Source organism: Lagenorhynchus albirostris, chromosome 10, assembly GCF_949774975.1.
Source record: "Lagenorhynchus albirostris chromosome 10, mLagAlb1.1, whole genome shotgun sequence".
Lineage (NCBI taxonomy): Eukaryota > Metazoa > Chordata > Mammalia > Artiodactyla > Delphinidae > Lagenorhynchus > Lagenorhynchus albirostris.
The window spans coordinates 96,897,861-96,918,275 of NC_083104.1; the positions used below are offsets into that span (position 1 = coordinate 96,897,861).

At 44.3% G+C, this 20,415-nt stretch overlaps 1 protein-coding gene across 6 annotated transcripts in view; it reads right to left on the bottom strand.

The window, feature by feature from the left end:
- GCNT2 (glucosaminyl (N-acetyl) transferase 2 (I blood group)) overlaps positions 1 to 20,415 on the bottom strand; it is a 106,865-nt gene that overhangs the window by 65,066 nt on the left and 21,384 nt on the right. For 2 of the 6 annotated variants that reach the window (XM_060163704.1, XM_060163703.1), the window contains exon 1: positions 8,014 to 9,347. The exons of 3 other annotated variants lie outside the window; for them this stretch is intronic. In XM_060163704.1, coding sequence (XP_060019687.1) covers positions 8,014 to 8,932 — 919 coding nt within the window. In that variant the 5' untranslated portion in view covers positions 8,933 to 9,347. Of the gene's footprint in view, positions 1 to 8,013; positions 9,348 to 20,415 lie in introns of those variants that run through there. One more of the 6 variants, XM_060163702.1, reaches the window with a different exon arrangement.

Consider the following 20,415-nt stretch of genomic DNA (forward strand, 5'->3'; position numbering starts at 1 on the left):
CTGTGGACCCCAGACTCATTGGGTGGAACGGAGGGCGGTGGAGGGATGGCCGTTTAGACTTACATACACTGTGAGTGTGCACGTGTGTATGTGTGTGTGTGTGTGTGTGAGAGAGAGAGAGAGAGAGAGAGAGAGAGAAAACAGTTGAGTTTGTGCAAGTGGAATGACACCAAGGAGCCAGGGCTCCATTGCTCGTGTGCCAGGCGTTGTGCCAGGAATGAGGAAGAAGAAATTAGCAGGTGCTGCTGCCATCCCTGCAGGTCAGTCTAGAAGGTCACTAGGAGCACAAACACAGCATTGCAGACTAACTGGAGTACAGTGTGATGCAGGGGGATGGAGTCCACAGGAGCGAGAATTAGGAAAGGCACTTTAGAGAATATGACTCTAAGCCGAATCTTCAAAGAAATGCACGTACCAGAGGAGGGAGAGGGAGGAAGAGCGTTCTAGAGCATTCTGGAGGGGAGCTGGCATGAGTCGAGGCGGGGAGGCTGAAAGTGGCACATTTGAGACCCACGAGTTGTCTGGTACAGCTGGTGTGCGGTATGGGATGGGGGGCGGAGCACAGGGCGAGAAGGTGCTGCAGAGGTCAAGGGGCCACACTGCAATGAGCTCCCTTCCAGCAAAGGGGCTAGGACGTGAGGCTGTATGTGACGGGGATGCACAGGAGGTTTCTAAGAAGGAGAGAGACGTGATCATGAGACCGACGCGCATTTTTATCGAGCTCATTCTGTCACTGTGGAGGATGGATTAAAGCAGGCTGAGAATGGAGTCAGGGAAAGTAGTTAGAAAGAAAGCAGGCTACTGTAGGAGAGAGAGGAAGAGAGAGAGGGATGGCGGCACCAGCCATGGAAAGGAGGCCAAAAGCCAGATCCCATTCACTAACCGTTTACCCGGTACCTGGAAGGAGCCGAGCCCTTGCGCACATCCACTTGCGTCTTCGGCCCACAACCCTATGAACCGGGTGCTGCCAGGTCAAGGCATCCCCGCGACCGTCACATGAGGGCCTCACCCACGTCACGCCAGGTCCAGCCCTCACCCCCGCCCCCTTGGCTGCTTTTCTGGCTCCTGAACACATGGAGCCCTTGCTCACCTCAGGGCCTTTGCAACCTCTCATCCCTCTGCCTGGGACCTCCTTCTTGTTCCGATGGCTTGTTCTCATTTTGGAGGTGCGGTTCATGTGCTACTTTCACTAAGAAGTAGGTCCCTTCCTGCGTCAGCCTGCTTGTCTCCTTCATGGCACTTAGAATCTCTAATTATCTCATCTGTCTACTTTTTACTGCCTGTCTCCTCCTTCTAGAATACTCCATGAGAGTAGGGGCCTTATTTGTCTTATTCACTATTATATACTTATTCACTATTATTTCTCAGTACCCAGCACAGCATCTAACTGCTCAATAAATATTTACTGGGGGAGGGGGAGGGATAAATTAGGAGTTTGAGATTAACATAGACACACGACTATATATAAAATAGATAACCAACAAAGACCTACTGTATAGCCCAGGGAACTATACTCAATATTTTGTAATAACATATAAGGGAAAATAATCTGAAAAAGAATATAGAGATATATACTCATATATATATACGTATATATGTGTGTATATATATATATGAATCATTGTAAATCAACTACATTTCAATAAAAAATAAAATAAATTTATTGAATGAATATCCATTTTACAGATGAAGAAAATAATAACAGTAAGAACAATAAAAACTAACACTCAAAATATGGGCTGGGCACTGATCAAACTCATCTAAACCTCACAGATTTGATGTAAATATCATTATTTCTCCCATTTTATAGATGAAGAAACGGAGGCTCCCACATTTCGGTACCTTGTCCAAAGTCACAAAGCTTGTAAATGGCAGAGCAGAGATTCAAATTCAGACAGTCTGGCTCCAGGGTCGAGCTTTCAACATCTATGCTACACGGCTACTCTAAGACTGGGCTTTCCAGTCATTGGGTCACAAGGCTGGCGATGGAGGAGCTAGGATTCCAACCTGGTCCTCTAGACTCTGGAAACCAAGCTCCAGGGCTGGAGGGATGGGGGTGGTGAGAACTGAGGAGAGAGAAGCCGGCCGGCAGGTCTAAGCTAACAGAGGGCGGTGTTGATTGAGGGGCACACAAAGGCGAGCCTGGCTTGAGTTCTGAGCGTGTAGAATCCCAGGTGCCCGCCGCACTCTCTCCTTTACTGTGCTTCCGGCTTTTGGAGCAGGACACGTCACTCAGCCCCTCTGATCCCATCCTCACACTTGTAAAATGTGAATTTAGATACCGACCCAACAGGATTCTTGCGACGATTAAACTGAGATAACGCAGACCCATGGGCAGATGTTCGTAAACATTACTCTCCTGATCTTTTCTGTACCTTCGGCTCGCACGGAAAAGCCAACGTTTTCAGGAAAATGGGCTAAGTATCCAGATGACATAAGGAACAAGAGAGAAAATTCCTGGGTGGGTCCAATTATATAATCATTCCCCAAGCTTAATGAGACTTAGAATTAGCTAAGTTTCATCTTCTGAACGCTTGCTGTTATTACAATAATCAAATGAAGAATTCATAAAACTAGGTTCAATTTAATCTAAGCTTACCACATAAATCTCACCTCTGCTTCCCCCTATTTCCCCCTAGATGTTTATTTTCATTCTTTTTTTTTTCTTTCTTTCTTTTTTGGCTGCGCTACGCGGCTTGTGGGATCTCAGTTCTCTGAACAGGGATCGAACCTGGGCCCCGGCAGTGAAAGTGCTGAGTCCTAACCACTGGATGGCCAGGGAATTCCCTCTTTTCATTCTCATTTCTTGCTAGGTATATGCAATATTTGTCTTTGGACAAGCCACTTATTTTAATCTTAAATTTCTCATCTGCAAAATGGGAACAACAGTCCTCCCCTTAATAGAATTCTTATAAGAATTAAAGGAGATAATGTGTTAGAAATTCCTTTGCAAACTAAGTACTATCCAAATATAATAATTATTATTAAAAAGAAATATAAAGGTATATTTGTATAAAATTATCACATTTATATTAATAATTATTTATTGATATACTTATTATTTATATATATAAATAAAATATAATTTTATTTAAAATGTTTTTATGACGGACTTCCCCGGTGGTGCAGTGGTTAAGAGTCCGCCTGCTAATGCTGGGGACACGGGTTTGATCCCTGGTCCAGGAAGATCCCACATGCCGCGGAGCAACTAAGCCCGTGTGCCACAACTACTGAGCCGTGCACCACAACTACTGAAGCCCGCGCACCTAGAGCCCATGCTCTGCTACAAGAGAAGCCACTGCAATGAGAGGCCTGTGCAGCACAACAAAGAGTAGCCCCCGCTCGCCGCGACTAGAGAAAGCCCGCGCGCAGCAACGAAGACCCAACACAGCCAAAAATAAATAAATTTATTTTAAAGAATAAATAAATTAATTTAAAAAAATAAATAAAATGTTTTTATGAGGGAAGAGAAGTATGCTTATTGAGATCATGCCTTTTCCACAATGGTAATTTAATTAGTCTTCTCCAAGTTATAATTGCCCAAGTGCTGAAAACTGTATACCTCATTACATCTTGTCCTTCTAACCGAGGTGGAGATGCTCACTGAAACCCCCCTGCCTGCAGGACCCGGAACCACCTTGCAGTGGGCGTGTGCTTTTGCCTGGCAGGCAGCACGGGCGAAGAACCATCCTTCACCATAGCCTGCCCTGAACTTTTAGCTCGAGGGTGAAAAAGTGACCCAAGAGAAGCTGGTCAGCATTCTTCCTGCCCCTGGTTTGTTTAGGGATAGGGATTTGGACCAAGCAGGACCAATCTGACGACTTCCCTGAGCTGTTGCTGGAACTACGAGGAAAGAAAAGCTTTCTTTTCTCTCGGGAGTGCCGGCTGTGAGAAGCAAGCAGCTGGAGCTGCTTCGGAGCCTCTCTGACACCACGTGGGGAGGAGCAAACTGAATAAAGTCAACCCAGTGACAGGCAGACAGACAGACAGATAGAGTGACCAGTTCAGACCAAACTGGGACTTCCCTGGCTTCAGCATGGAAGGTCCCATGCCCAAGACCCCCCTCAGACCTGGGCACACAGGGACGGTTGGTCACTTCACAGAGACAAAGAGTCCCGCATATAGCGTTCCAAGCCTTGATCTAGCTTTACTCGGAGGCCCTCCTCGGGCACCTCAATTCTATGACCCAGTAAGTTCTGGGGTCTGTTTAAGCAACTTTGAGTTGTGTTTCTGTCACATGCAACTCAAAGAGTCATAACACATGCCCAAAGAATGTCCACATATAAGGCACAAAGTTAAAAAAGCAAAAGAAATCAAAGTAGGAAACAAGCTATTTTTAGCATTGAAACATGAGGAAATGTGATCATGTGGTCCTTTCTGAAGTTGAGGTAATTTATTTGACAAAGGGGCTCCGGGAAAAAAAAAAAGAGAAGTATACAAAATGGAAAAAAGAAGAGGCAAATGAAAACATTCTTATGGAACAAAAACCTCATGGCATGAGAAAGGTCAGAGAAACACATGAGCAAAAATCCAAAAGAACAAGCTTAGGCAGCGAGGGGAAAAACGTAGCTGAAGTCAAAGCATGGAGCAGTTTTGCCTTTTCTTTAGAGACAGACCCACCGTAAAGTGGGACAAGAAGACAAGTGAGCCACGGAAGTGGACTGTGAAAAAACTGGACCAGCAGAGGCTTCTGCAGATCCTCAACAATTCCACAAGACTTAAAGCAAAACATCTCAATGATCTCTGGCACTCCGCCCTGGGGCAGGAAGGCCAAAGCAAATGCTATGGGAATAATAGTATGGGAGCTTTTCTTAAGGTGACATACAGCAGTGATTACAAAGACTGGAGAAGTTGGAAAACCTCAGCGTGCACCAGAATTCGTACAGCGTGCATATGACAGAGCCGCATGCTAACCCTAACCCTAACCCTCAAGCGCTATAGGATGAGTGAGAGAAATTTGCGCTCCAGAAGGGTTTCCTTTGAGAATATGGCCAGAAGGGAGAAATCGAGACAACCCATCTGTACACAGCCACACAGGATTGAATGATAACCACTCTTTCTGGCCTTCCCTGAAGAAGGATGTGAGACTGGGGCCCCCAAGGGACATGGCCCGGCACCATTTCTATATCTAATGCAGTTTGGAAAAAACTTAAGTGTTGAAAACCAAGAGAGAAGTCATTTTCTCAATAGAAAGACAACATAAAAAAAAAAAAAACAGTGTGAAGATATGTGATTTAGTCTTACCTCTATGAGTATATTTTCTATTGAGTCTCTATTTATTTATTTATTTGCTGTGCAGCAAGGCATGTGGGAATCTCACTTCCCCAATCAGGGATCAAACCCACACCTCCTGCAGTGGAGGCACGGAGTCTGATCCACTGGACCGCCAAGGAATTCCCGAGTCTCACTGATTTTAAACTATTCTCATTTAGTTGTCTGATATCACCTAGTAACAGGGTACCAATCAGGTTCTTGGTCTCGGTCCTGTTGTGGGTGTTTCAGGGAGCCTGATATGACTGTGCAGGGTCTTTCTAACACAAACACTTTAATTTAGGATGTTTAGGATAAAAACAGAAAGGAACTTTGAGGGAGGCAAGGAACTGCACCATCTGAACTAGCACATTTGCAAAAATGTTTACGCTGTATTTACCGAAGGACTTTTCCCCTTAACACATGACACTGAAAACAGAAGATGTGATATGGTAAAAGGTTGTCTGGTAATAAAGAACCAGATTCACGCACCAAATCCTAAATCACAAAGAGCGCTCAAGTGGAAAACCACTGGAGGGACTGGAGCATGTGACTGAATTCTGCATTGCCTTTGAAGATGGGGAGGTCCATCCCTGGGGCTAGAGCATGTGATGGCTTGTTTTCTTTAAATCACTTGTAATTCAGGAAGGGCCCACCTACAAGCAGGATATCTTCCTGCTTGCTCCCTGAACCAGGATGCCATCTGGACTGTAACAGAGGAAGGAGGCAAGACCCTAGGAAATGTCACGTTATCCTGAAAAACATCCCTTGAAGAATCAGACCACTGAGGTTCTCTCAGCGGAGCTCTCATCTCCGATTTCCTACAGGGGTAATGAAAGGCATTTGCCAAGGCTAAGGGGCAACAAGATTGATGGAGCCTAGACTCACCTCTATGAGTATACTTTCTATTGAGTCTCACTTTACTTATTTATAAATAAAGGCATTTTGGCCTTTCTACAAATTCTCAACAGCTGCCTGCTAGGTGTTTATGTGGTTCTGGGTATTGTGTCCTCTGCAAAGAAAGGCATATGTAGGAACGAAGAGGATCTTGGCTCCTGGGGCCCTTAGTTTGTAGCTGGGGAGATTGGAGATTCCAAGAGGCTATTTATATGGGGTCATACTGTCGCTGAGAGAGGGTAGAAGCCAGCGAGTCACCCCACAAACCTACAGCAAAAATGGTCTTGTCTCCTGCCTCATCTATTTCACCAGGGCTGGAAAGGAGAAGGGGGTAAGGAAAAAAAAATGGGGGGTAAGAGATTATTTTTCCTCGATTTTGTTAAATTGATTTGACATTGATAAGACTGACCATCCTTCTGCAAACCAAACAGACATTTAACACTAACACAAACCCATGTTTTTCTCTTTTTAAGAAACGACAATTCAGGCTTTTGTGAAGTTACGAACTGCCTTCATTTTAGTACGACATCTATGGAACCACGAGGCTAGTATCAAATCTTCATAAATCCTAAGGGAATAGTGAAAATAGAAAGGGAATAAATATTTAAATATGAAAATCTGCCTCTAATTACCTAGTGCTCACCGATTAGATGCCAATGATGGAAACAACAGATAAAAGGTGAAAAGATGGCCATAGGAAGAGAGAGGTCAAGAAAGAGAGCTTGCACAGTGCGAGAGCAAGCCCTGTTCACCAGGCCAGTCACCCCGGGATTCAGAGACCAAACACGGTATTTTCCAGAGAACGCTGCCATGTTTATCGCCCAGCAGGCCCCACCCTGCAGCCTGAGAGCACCTACCAGTGTTTCCAACTTGGCAACCCCCCAAAAACCAGAACAATGATTGCTTTTCTCCTGCTATAATAATGCTGTCGAGTTCATCAGAGATGCATTGTGTACTTTTCATTGAATCCAAAGCACGCTGTTTCCTTCAGACGAAACCCTATCATGTTTTATATAGTTTTAAAAATAATTGATCTGGCCCGTTAGTAAAGATAGAACTGTTTTGATGAGAAAGGAAGGAGCTTCTCCTGGAATCTCATTATTTATCTGAAGTTAAAATATATATATTTTTAAAACTTTACACCTGTGGTACAGTACATGCATGAGTCTAAGTATTTCTCCGCTCACGGGGTCTTAGGGAGACAGCTGTGACGCCATAGTAAAGTCTCATGCTTTGCCACTCATTCATTCATTCATTTTTATTGAGCATGTGCTATGTGTTCTACGCATGGAGGATACAGCAGTTAACAAGATGGAAAATGACCCAACTTCACAGAGCTAATACAGAGGAGGCCAAGAACAAATCCTCTCAAGTAAGTAGATAGGATATTCCAGATGATAATAAACTCTTTGGAGGAAAAAGGTGGGGTGGTCAGCTCAGCTTCTCTGAGCTGATGACCTCTGGCTGATAAGAGGGAGCCTGTGAAGGACTGGGGGTAGGCAGGGGAGTGGCCAAGGCAACGGCCCTGGGGTTACAGCAAGTCTGACAAATTTGGGGGAAAGAAGGAACACCAGTGGGGATGGAGAACCATAATACCGATTGTGGTTAAAGATTTCATAAGATGATGAATGCAAAAGAACACGCTGAACTGCAAAGCAATACCACTAAAAGGTATTATCTGGCTTGGTTAGAATACTGTATTCTAAAGAACATCATTCTTTAGATGTTTAGAGTTTATAAAGGATGCAGGTGAAAACTATATATTTCAGTTTTCATCTTCTACTTCTAATAAAAAGGAGCTGGCTCTCGAAAAGCCCTTTCAAGTATGGCACGTTGCCTTCACGTGAAATAGGAAATCCCACATACCTGGAATCCTATTAAGCGTCACCCAGAAATGTTCATCCGGGCTGAAGGTGTCTTTGGACCACTGGAGCAAGTCAAGAGCCCGTGGGTCATGGAGAACAAAGTTGGTAAACTCTCTTGACAGGGCGACGTAGGCAGAACCGAAGTAAATGGTGAGATTGTGGGGAGGAGGCGGTTTCAGTGCTGTGGTTCTTATCACATAGGAAAGCTCTTTGCCCAGGTGCTCTCGGTGGACATATTTAGTCCGTCCAATTGCGTGAGCTGGAGGCAGCACCCCTGGGGTGATGTTTTTCCCTTTAAATCCTTTCAGATACTGAACTATCTCCCTGTTGGTTTTCAGGGGGAAATCTTGCCCACAGGTGTTGATGGCGTACTTCCACGGAACCTCCAAGGCTGCAAGATCCTTGATGCAGTGCAGGTCAGCCTGGAGCCTGGAGATCCCACCATAGACCACGGGTTCCATCTTGGAAGCCAGAAAAGCATTCGGGAAGCAGCTCAGTAACTGCTCCACTGCATCTTTAAATTCAACTGTCGCTTTCTCATCCACGTGAACACAGTAGATATTCTGAGGCATGTAAATAGCTCTGAAGAGCCTTGCAAAGGTGTCGAAATTGTGATGGATGACCATGATATATGCCAAAGGAAATTCAGCTTCTTCTTTAGATAACGGCGCCGTGATGTAGTGGCTTTGAGCCAGGTATTCCTTGCAAGAAGACGTCTCATAGATCATGAGTTTGTTTCTCCAGAGGAAAGGTGTTTTGCCACTGATAAAGGATATGCAAACTTGACTCAGCATCAAAGTGTCCGAGTTATTTAGCCTCTGGAAGCCTTGCTCGCCCCCAAAATTGAACACATAGAACACGATAAAAATGATTACACAAGAGACAGAAACTATAAAGAGGTAACGCATCAATGAAGGCATGCCTCCAAGAGGAGATTTCAAAGACCGTCAAAATCTAAGTCCTCTCCCAAACTTACTTTTTTCTCTGAGTTCTTATTTTGGTGCATACTCCAGTAATTCGTGCCCTGAAGGAGACACTGTGAATTCATCCGGTTTCATCCCGGGAATCCAGCGGCTGGCGCACTCCCCATGCTGATAGAGCTACTGATCCCGCCTCGTTCTCTGCCTTTCAAACCGCCTTTGTCTACATCCCGGTAGCAGGTTGCTTAAGCCCAGCCTTTTTTCCTCCCTCTGCCTCCCAGCTCCCAACGGCTGGCTGTTTCACTAAAACTGTGGTTTTAGTCTCCTTTTCCCCTGCAGATTTAGTTTCTCAGATCTCTTTTGCTTCATTTCAGAAGGTTTTCCCCCCCCTCCTCTTGTTACTGTCATTCAGAGAATTAATACAGTAAGAACGAAAGTTGAAGTGATGCGTTCTGGCAGGCGTGCCGTTTCCTGCTACTCATCCGACAAGCTGCGGCACTCCCCCGCCCCCGGCACTCCCCCCCCACCCCCCCACCCCCTTGTTGCTCATGGCGATGAGCCACAGCCTGGTCCCTCCACTCTTCGAGCACACTCCACGGGGTATAATGTTGCCTCCGTTCTCAAATATGCCGCTTTAGTGGAAAAATGACTGAAGTGACGAGAATGAAAATTTAAAAAAAACCCGCATCCACCGGGCTCTTTTGTAATGCTTTCTAGCCCCGCCCTACTCTTTTTCTTTTTCTTTTTTTGGCCCTACCGCGAGGCATGCGGGATCCTAGTTCCCGGACCGAGGATTGAACCCGAAGCCCCTGCAGTGGAAGCGCGGAGTCTTAAGCACTGCACCGCCAGGGAAGTCCCCGGCACTCTCTTTTCTAAAACAAGAGCTTACCGGGGTTCCAGTCCTAGGGGATCTGAAAGTGCAAGGCTCTGGGATCTGTGACTTTGCGATTACGTCGTGACAGCCCCTCTCCTCCCACCGTGGTGCTTATCATAAGGGTTGAAACGGAGCAGGACCCCGTGGGGTCCTCCCTGGTACAAATTCTTTCCGTGCCCCCCCCTTTCTTGTTTGTAGGAAATAGGTTTCTTTCAGGCTCCTGGACGTTCCCTGAGCTCCAAAGGGCAGGTTCAAACAGTTGCTAATCAGGGAAGGGAGGGGATGCAGAAACAAGGGAGGAACCGCCTAGAAACAATACTGCAGGCTTGGGGCAGGGTCCCGGTTCTTCCTCAAGGGATACACACAACAATATCTTTGAGTTCTTCTGCGGGAACTAAGGCCTCCACCCAGGTGGAGGATGGTAACTTCAGGCTGAGGGCAAGATCCCTGGAGCACCGCCCTGCTACCTCGCCACCAGCCAATCAGAACAAAGTCACAAGTCCTGTAGCCCTCACCCCAAATTTTGCCCATTAAATACTCCCCCCAAAACCGTCGGGGTTTTAGAAAACGAGCCACCCATCCTCTTTGTATTGGCATCTTTACAATAAATGCTGCACTTTCTTTCACCACAACCCGGTGTCATTAGATTGGCCTTACGGCCCTGAGTTTAATTTGGTAACAGGATGTTGGGGTCCAATGAACAAATGCCAAGCTACATCCCCTGATTTAGATGAGACCTTAAAACGTCACCGGAAAGCACTCGAATCCTGGCACAAATGATGTTCGGATAAGGGCACCTAGAGCGCATTCAGGTTTTCACTACCCAGAGAACATCATCTAATACTCAGAGAAGTGCTTTATACCTGCCAGGTTAAGCCTGTCAGATCACCTAGGAAACGAATGTTGTTTGCCCCTATTTGTAAATAGCAGAGTTTTGGCTGAAGAACATGAAGCTCTTTAACTTACAAGGTTCTCATCTTCAACCTTTTATTTTTCCAACCAGCTTTTTTTTTTAATACAGATCAACATATTTTACTTATGATGGCTTCTAACATACCCATACAACTACTTCATGCCTTCCCGTTTCACCTTCCCTCTGAGGTGAACGTAACCCCTCTGAGCCTCCATCCTGTAGCAGCAACTCACTGTCGGAGACTGAACACCCACCCCCCACCCCTCACCCCTCACCCCCGCATGAAGAAAAAACGTCCTTTAATGCCCTTTCTCTCCTCCTTTTGGAAAAGTCTCTACCCTGCTATTCATGAAATTAATAGAACAATAGGCTTATTCCTTGTTTTCAGCAGAGGTAGGAAAACCAGCGCTAAGCCCCCTTGATTCAAGGCACGCTGCACTTCCGCTGAATGACTCATCACCTCCTGAACCACGGTAGGTTTTCATTCTAGCTTTTATTACTCCTATTTTTCATTATTCCAGCTTGTACATTATTTTTCTCTCTCCCTTACTAAATTCTCCTCATTCTCTAAGACCCATCACAAATAAACTCTACACAGAACCCACCTTTGGCTTTTTATGCAAAGTGGAAAAAAGTAAACGGAGCCCTTATTTGGACAGAGCAGATCAATCTAATTCTTAGTGTTCCCATGGAGCAGAGCAAAGAGAATGACTGAAAATATGATAACGAATGATGATGGTAAATGATACGAAAATGAATGATAATGGAAAATTCAATCCCAACCTTCCTTTTTTCCCCAAATAATACCTTTAAATATCAGGTTATAGTCTATCCTATTTCAACACAACAGAGAGTAATTTCAGTATCTAGTTTGGCAAAGATTTTTTGGCTTAGAGTGAATATTAAAATATTTTAAATATTTGCAGTTTGACAAAGTGTTCAGATACATGACAATGAGGCCAACAGAGTCTGTTTACATTATTATTTCCAACTGGCCAACAACAAGGGGTTCAGATTTATACAGGCTTAGGCACTGACATTAATAATGTTACTATATTGAGAAATACAGACATTAGCCAGATTAGGAACTTTCATCCTATTTGTTTGGTATTCAATCCGTTATTTAAAACAGCACTGTTCAAGTGTTGAAAATGTGGCTCTTTTTCCTGTCTGCCCTTTTGGCTGTCCTTGGGTATTGAAAAATGCCTACAGGAGAACTTTTTTAAAAACCACTTGTAAGAGGGGAAGGCCGTTACCTGTTCCCTTTCCTTCCTAATAGGCCACGTGACCTGCTTTTCCAGCACAGACATGAGGCATGTTTTTGCTGCTGAGACTGAACAGCTCAGCCTTCCCTACCTGCTCGTGACTGCAGGCCAGCACAAGACTGACGCACCTTTGGCTCACTTTGGAAGCAGTTATTCCCGAACTAGACGATTAATCAGGCTAGACATGTTTACCCTCTCCCGGCCGCCTTAAAAGCTTGCTCTTTCTTCCATTCAGAAGCCTTTATTGTTTTTTACATCATTTAATAATTTTTCCGGGAAACCTCCTACACTGATGGTGGGAATGTAAATTGGTGCAGCCACTGTGGAGAACAGTATGCAAGTTTCTTAAAAAACTAAAAATAGAGTTACCATATGATCTGTAACCCCACTCTTGGGCAGATATCTGGAAAAGACAAAACCTCTCATTTGAAAAGGTACATGTACCCCAGTGTTCATAGCAGCACTAATTACAACAGCCAAGACATACATGGAAGCAACCTAAATGTCCATTGACAGATGAATGGATAAAGAAGATGTGGTATATATACACACACACACACACACACACACACACACACACACACTGGAATATTACTATGCCACAAAAAAGAATGAAATAATACCATTTGCAGCAATGTGGATGGACCTAGAGATTATCGTACTAAGTGAAGTAAGTCAAAGACATATATCATATGATATCACTTATATGTGAAATCTAAAGAAAATAGGATACAAATGAACTTATTCTGTAAAACAGAAATAGACTCACAGACAAAGAAAACAAACTTATGGTTACCAAAGGCAAAAGGAGGGGGGAGGGATAAATTAGGAGTTTGGGAATTAACATATACACACTAATATATAGATAATCAACAAGGACCTAGTGTACAGCACAGGGAACTATATTCAATATCTTGTAATAACCTATAATGGAAAAGAGTCTGAAAAAGAATAAATATATGTTTATGTATAACTGAATCACTTTGCTGTACACATGAAACATTGTAAATCAACTATACTGCAACTTTTTTTTTTAAAAAAAGAGTTTTTCCAATTATGACGCTATCTAGAGCACAGCTCCAAAATGAAGAGGGTATTCTTTTTGTGAAACACTGGGAGACTCAGAATCTCAGTGAAATAAAGAAATAATCAAAGGGGGAAAGGCAAGCCTCAGCACCCCTAGGCTTTCTGTGGCAAGGGGCAAGGTACACTCGCCTGACTCTGGAAGGCCTACGGAAGGATGAGTTGAGGGAGAGGCACGTGAAGTCCGCTGCCTGCCAGGCTAAGTCACACCCTTGAGGAAGGTGGCAGCTGGTCGTAAGGAAAATGTCATAAAAGACCTTGCATGTTGTGCTGAAAAACTTGGACTTTACCTTGTTGCCAAAGGAGCACCACCTAAGATGTTAGGTCGAGGAGCTCCCGGGCAACAAGTGCCAACTGGAGGAGGAACAAGACCAAAATAAATCATGGTGGAAAGTACACATCAGCCGGTAAACGCATAAGGCACATGTCAACGATAAGAACAGTAGCAGTATTACTACTGACCAGATTGACCAGATAGATTAAATGACATTAAAAATAAAACAACTTTTAATCAAATTTCTGGAGGAAACCATGCAAGATGTGCTTTGTCTTGTGTGTCCTTAACGCCCACGATTACTAACAGGGCATGGTGCAAAAACGAGTAAGTAAAGCCTCTTAAACTAGGAGGTAAATGTGCTAGTTATGCCTCAGTTAACTACATGTCCTAGAAACAGTTTGAAGGCTCTTACAGTCGAGGCTTTAGTCCTGTAGAGATTCACAGGACTTCAGATACTGCAGTGAGTTTTTTCTTAAATAAAGAAATAAAGATAGGGGAAAGATTTAAAGTCCCAAGGTCACTAAGGAATTAATGGACTGGAATTAGTAGAAAGTCTACTTTGTATTATTATTTTTCCACTCCTTCAAACTAGTAGTGAGAAATACGTATGTTGCCTTACTTATGTCATTTATTTATTTTTAAATGTGTTAAATGAATGAATGAATGGAGTCCACATCCCCCATGGTTCCAGGTGCTCATGGATAAATGTTCTTTTAACTGGAATTGGGAACAGAGCAACGGGTATCTTTTTTTTCTGACAAACTCTGACCAGATTGATTAAATGACATTAAAAAAACCACAACTTTTCAGCAAATTTCTGGAGGAAACCATGCAAGATGTGCTTTGTCTCATGTGTCATTAACGCCCACGATTACTAACAGGGCATATGAGGCAAAAACCAGGAAGCCTGGGCTCTGGTCACTTTTCTACCTTTAGCCGATTATGTGCTCTTAGGCCCCTACTCGCTTCCTCTTTATAAAGGATGTTCTCCCTGGTCCCTTCCAGCTTTTTAAAATGAGCTACAATTCAGTCTGTTGTAAGGTGAATCGCTAAGCAGCAGTGATGGAATCCAGGCAGTATGAGGTATGGCCCCTATCCTGTAGGAGCGTATACCTTCACTAGGATTCAAAATACATACAGCTGAAAAGATAACCAACAAAACAGGAAAGACTATGGCTCAGTTCCAAACAAGAGGATGTCCACCAAATGTGACAGGAACTCGGAGAGGAGAAACAGTTCCCTTGGAGGCAGGGTGGTTAGAAAGGGCTTCTGGTGGTGAGACGCAGACACCGAGAAGGCATTCCAGTTGGAGAAATTACGAGTGTGCAAGAACACAAAAACAAGAAAGCCCAATGTGGAGAAACTTCCCAGGGAGGCTGTAAATCTAGAAGTTCTCTGACGTGGCAGCAGATAAAAACCTTCCAATCGGTGAACTACAGCCTCAAAGTACCAGGCATGTTTAGAGGGTGAGAGTAAAAGGACTTTTGCCCCCTGTCCCTCCCACAGCTCACCAGCTGAGCCAGGGCCTGGCACACGGTGCGTTCAACGCTCGGGAATGGGTCCAGAATCATCTGGGCATTTGAAAGTGCAATTTTCAGCTATGGAAGAAGGAATGTTGAAACCCGTGTTTGCCCACTTTTAATTTATATGTTAGAACAGCATAGGCTAGGAGAGCCATCCATGATTCTTTTCTTTCTTCTTTTTGGCCACACCATGCAGCATGTGGGGATCTTAGTTCCCTGACCAGAGACTGAACCCGTGCCCCTGCAGTGGAAGCGCAGAGTCCTAACCACTGGACCGCCGGGGAAGTCCCCATGATTTTTTTCTTTCAAGCCGATTTCTAGCTATCTGGAGGTGTGATTTTACGGTACAAATAGTGCTTTTTTCTCTCTTCCCCCTAGCACACGCCTGTACAAAGACCTAACTATAAATGTACCACATCAGCACTGAATTCTATTCATAATTCCTCACGCATCTTTCCTTGGTTTAATTGCATGTACTAATGCAAACTTCATTATACCTTCATAATTGTTCTGGGACTTGTTTTTCCATTCTCAATTAATTGCTATCCTGGAGTTGAGAAAGAAACTGAGGAAACACAGGCTTGAGCAAAAGCTAGATTTATCATGTTAAAATAGTGAAAAGGGCACCAAAAGGACTGGGTCTGATGACGTTTTTGTTGGCGTGGCATGGAGAGGCGAAGTTATCGGCAGAAGAGGTTAGTAACTGAGGTGAGATGGTATCACTTCTTGGTCTCACTGCCAGCTGCTCTTTGGAAGGTCATTTCTGTGTGGTTTGCATTGTTACTGAAGCAGGTCAGATGACTCAGGGATTCCTTCCTTAATTATAAAATATAGGATTTATTTTTTTTATTATTATTTTTTATATTTATTAGGTTGCACTGGGTCTTAGTTGCGGCATGCATGTGGGATCGAACCTGGGCGCCCTGCATTGGGAGCGCGGAGTCTTATCCACTTCGCCACCGAAGAAGTCCCTATAGGGATTTCTTTTTTTCCCCTGGAACTAAGAGTATTTCACAAGAAAGTAAAGAAGGGTGATAATCTAATCCACTTTGGACAACCGGTTAAGTTATTCTGTTCTGGGTGGCTAGATGGTTTTTAAATGAAGCCTTTTATTTGTCTATATCTATCTATCTATCTATCTATCTATCTATCTATCTATCTATCTATCTACCTATCAGAGATGATTATGACGCTAAAGAGAAGAAGAAGATATTTCCGAAGCACATCTTTCACTAAAACAACAATTCTCCCATAATTGAGGAGTCCTCCAAGGGGGTTCACTGGGGAAAATCCACCTTCTCCTGGGACCCAATCATTTTATTTTCTATCCCGTTCATCTAATTAGCAACAGGAGAAGTTGCTGTCTAGATTACGGATGCAAAGCATGATTTCAAATTCTCATCTCAGAGCGGGTAAGAAGTTTAACACACAGAATTTTCAAGGCCTAGGTGGCAGGTCCAGGAGGCGGTGGTACTAGATCATATCATGGTAGTGTGAGCTGAAGTGATCTACATCTGATTTTGATGGAGCAAAGGTGTCATGGAAACAGTTCCTGCATGCTAAAGGATGCTAAGCAAATATTTGCAAAAGACAGTCTACACAAATCCCCAGAGGCAAATGTCAAAGCCGGTGCAGGTAGGAGGCAACCTTTTAGTAGCAGAAATGTAGCCATTAGTACTATGAACAGCCTGAAACTGGGGGGCTTAGAAAATGAACAATCAATCATCCCACAAAAGTCACAGCCAATTAACATTTCAGGATGAAACTTACCACTGAATTTACCTGTGGAAATTAATTACTTAACCTTGGAAGAACTGACTCATTGTTTCAGCAAAACACTTGTTTCCACAAAGCCAAACTGGTGTGCCTGTGACTTGAGGTTAAGGATAGTCTAGGTCAAAAGTTTGCAAACTTCTGTTTGACATCTCATTACATGGAGGGGTTGTTAACATACAGGTTGCAGGGCCCCTGCCGCAAGACATCAGTTAGTTTTAGGTGGAATTTAATTATTTCCATTTCTAACAGTCTTGAGACGAAAAGTTTGAGAACCAACGGCTCAGATGCCAAAACTCTATGATTTTTTTTTCCTCAATGACCCCACCTGATCTGTTTCCCTAGGACTAAACAATATACTGTAAACAAAACAAAACAACCAATATTTCAGGATAAACAATACTGTATAATTTGGAAATACTTAATAAACATGAATTCAAATGGTGGATAGGGCTTCCCTGGTGGCGCAGTGGTTGAGAGTCTGCCTGCCGATGCAGGGGACACGGGTTCGTGCTGTGGTCCGGGAAGATCCCACATGCCGCGGAGCGGCTGGGCCCGTGAGCCATGGCCGCTGAGCCTGCGTGTCCGGAGCCTGTGCTCCGCAACGGGAGAGGCCACAACAGTGAGAGGCCCGCGTACCGCAAAAAAAAAAAAAAAAAAAAAAAAAAGATTTCCTTTGGAAAGTTAATTGGTACTTTTAGGAAGAATGGCAGAAAATGGATATACAGAAAGGTGCTAGTTGCTGTTATTTAAATAAGAGAAACCCTAGTTGCAGGTCATCCTGCCCCAAATGCGTTTTCTAATTTACTGTATACACTGTGCACACCTGTGCATAACCCCAGTCTTTCACAAAATATAGATTAGGACTATTTACCGACAAACAGTGATGTTTTGAGTATCTAGTGTGCCATAAGCTGAAATGGAGGAGGGTGCAGGAGAAGGATACAAACTTTTTTAAAAAGAGAAAGAAAGAGAAGAAGTCAGAAAATACTGTATATCGGTGCAGACACACACATGCATGCGCTCCTGGTGGAAGCGTGAATTGGGACCACTCTGGAAAACTGGCAGTATCTACTCAGGCTGTGCACAGACATATCCTCTCCCCCAGTAATTCCATCCCCAGGTATTTGCATTTGCGTACATGTTTATCAAAGGACGCATAGCTCAACATTCACTGCAGCCGTGTTCATAACAGACCCAAATGCCCACCAATGGTTGTTATACAGCAGGGTTTCTCTACCTTAGCACTACTGGCATTTTGAGCTGAATACGCCTTGTTTGGGGGGGCCGTCCTGTGCACCGTAGGATGTTTAGAAGCATCCCTGGCCTCTACTTACTAGATGCAGTAGCACCCCTTGCCCCCTCTCCCCAAGTTGTGACAACCAGTAATGTCTCCAGATATCGCCATTTGTTCCCTGGGGGGCAAAATCATCCCCCATCCCCAACCACACACACCTCCTTCTCTCTGCACAGCAACGAGAATGAATCAGTAGAACTGCCTGCAACAACCAAAAAAGGAATCTCACAAACATAACACTGAGCAAAAGAAGGCAGAGAGAAAAAGGACATGCTGTATATTTCCATTTCTATAAAGGACAAAAACAGGTAAAAGTATCTATGCTGTCAGACATCAGGGTAGTGACTGGGATGCTGGTTATTTCTGTGTCTTGATGCTGGTTGCATGGGTGTGTCTAGTTTGTGAAACTGCATCATTCTGAACCCTAATGATATGTGCACTTTCTATGTTATATAATCTCACCAGAAATGAATGAATGAATGAATAAATAATGAGTCAGAGTCCTTCTCCCAGAAATATTCTTCCAGCGGAGTCTCCCAGGTGAATGGGGATCAGGTGTCTTTCTGGGAATAACTAGTATTTATGGTTATCACTTCTTTATTTATTTATTTTTTTTTTTTTTGCGGTACGCGGGCCTCTCACTGCTGTGGCCTCTCTCGTTGCGGAGCACAGGCTCCGGACGCGCAGGCTCAGCGGCCATGGCTCACGGGCCCAGCCACTCCACGGCATGTGGGATCTTCCCGGACTGGGGCACAAACCCGTGTCCCCTGCATTGGCAGGCGGACTCTCAACCACTGCGCCACCAGGGAAGCCCTAGTTATCACTTCTAATTAAATACTCTGCAGGACCACATACCAGAGCCCACATCACTTCTTCCCTAAGCAGACCAAGGCTGTTTCCACTCTGGCTCCTGACACCAGCCACCCTCAGCCATGACCCGACGACCTCTCCTTCCTACCAGTGGGCAATGCCCAGCAGAAAGGGAGTCAAGAGGAAACAGAACAGGAGGTCAAAAGTGAATTTAAAAACCCCTTGTGGGGCTTTGATCCCTCAACCAGGGATCAAACCCGTGCCCCCTGCAGTGGAAGCGCAGAGTCTTAACCACTGGACCAACAGGGAAGTCCCTGGACCAGCAATTTTACTTTTAGAATCTACCCAGGAGAAATGAAAACATGTGTCTATACAAGGACTTGCACAGGAATGTTGACAGCAGCATTATTCATAATGGCCGAGGAGTAGAAACAACAAAAGTTTGACAACAGATGAATGGATAAACAAAATGTGATCTACCCACAAAACAGAATAGTAGTCATCTGTATAAAGGAGTGAAGTACTGATTCATGCTACAACCTGGATAAACCTCAAAATCATTACATTAAGTGGAAGGAGCTAGACATGAAAAAACATATATGGCTTGATTTATATGAAATGTCCAGAAAAGGCAAATCTACAAAAACAGAAAACAAAGGGTTGTAAATGGGCGTGAGGTTTCTTTTGCAGGTGATAAAAGTATTCTAAATTAACTTGGGGTAATGGCAGTGCACCTGTAAATATACTAAAAATCACTGAATTGTGTACTTGAAACAGGTGTTATACGGTATGTGATGTATACACCTGAATTACATACCTCAATTCTGCGGTGTGTAAATTATACCTCAATAAAGCTGTAAACTTAGAGGAAAAAGGAAGTTTGTCCAGTGCCTCAGATTGAAAAGAACTCATGTGATGGTGATGTACCTGCCTTCTTTTGTAGTGACTAGACCTGGATTGGTTGTCACCTGTCAGTGATTTGGGCAGTAAAAGACTTTTGGGTCTGCATGAAAGCAACACTGTTGCAGGAAAAAAAAAATGGGGCGCGAGAGGATGGTCACATCCCGGGGTCTCAGGCGAGTCCCTGGGACGGGCTGCCAAGTGAGGGACCTTGGCTTCGTGCAGGAAGGAATTCAAGAGCGAGCCGAAGTACAGTGAAAGCAGATTTTTTCAAACAGATACACACTCCGTAGGAGGGAAGCCCCAGGGTAAGGGGTTGTTAGTTTTTATGGGCTGGGTAATTTCATAGGCTAATGAGTGGGAGGATTATGCCAGCTATTTTGGGGAAGGGGCGGGGATTTCCAGGACTTGGGCCACCGCCCACTTTTTGGCCTTTTACGGTTGGTTTGGGAACTGTCATGGCGCCTGTGGGTGTGTCATTTAGCTGATGCATTACAATGAGGCTCAAGGTCCACTGGAAGTCGAATCTTCCACCATCTTGGGCTTAGTTGGTTCTAACCAGTTTACGTCGTGTCCTCAAGGGCTGTCATTCTTTTAACCTGTCTCAACACCACGCTTTTTTTTTTTTTTTTTTTTGCTGTACACGGGCCTCTCACTGCTGTGGCCTCTCCCATCGCGGAGCACAGGGTCTGGACACGCAGGCTCAGCGGCCATGGCTCACGGGCCCAGCCGCTCCGCGGCATGTGGGATCTTCCCGGACCGGGGCAC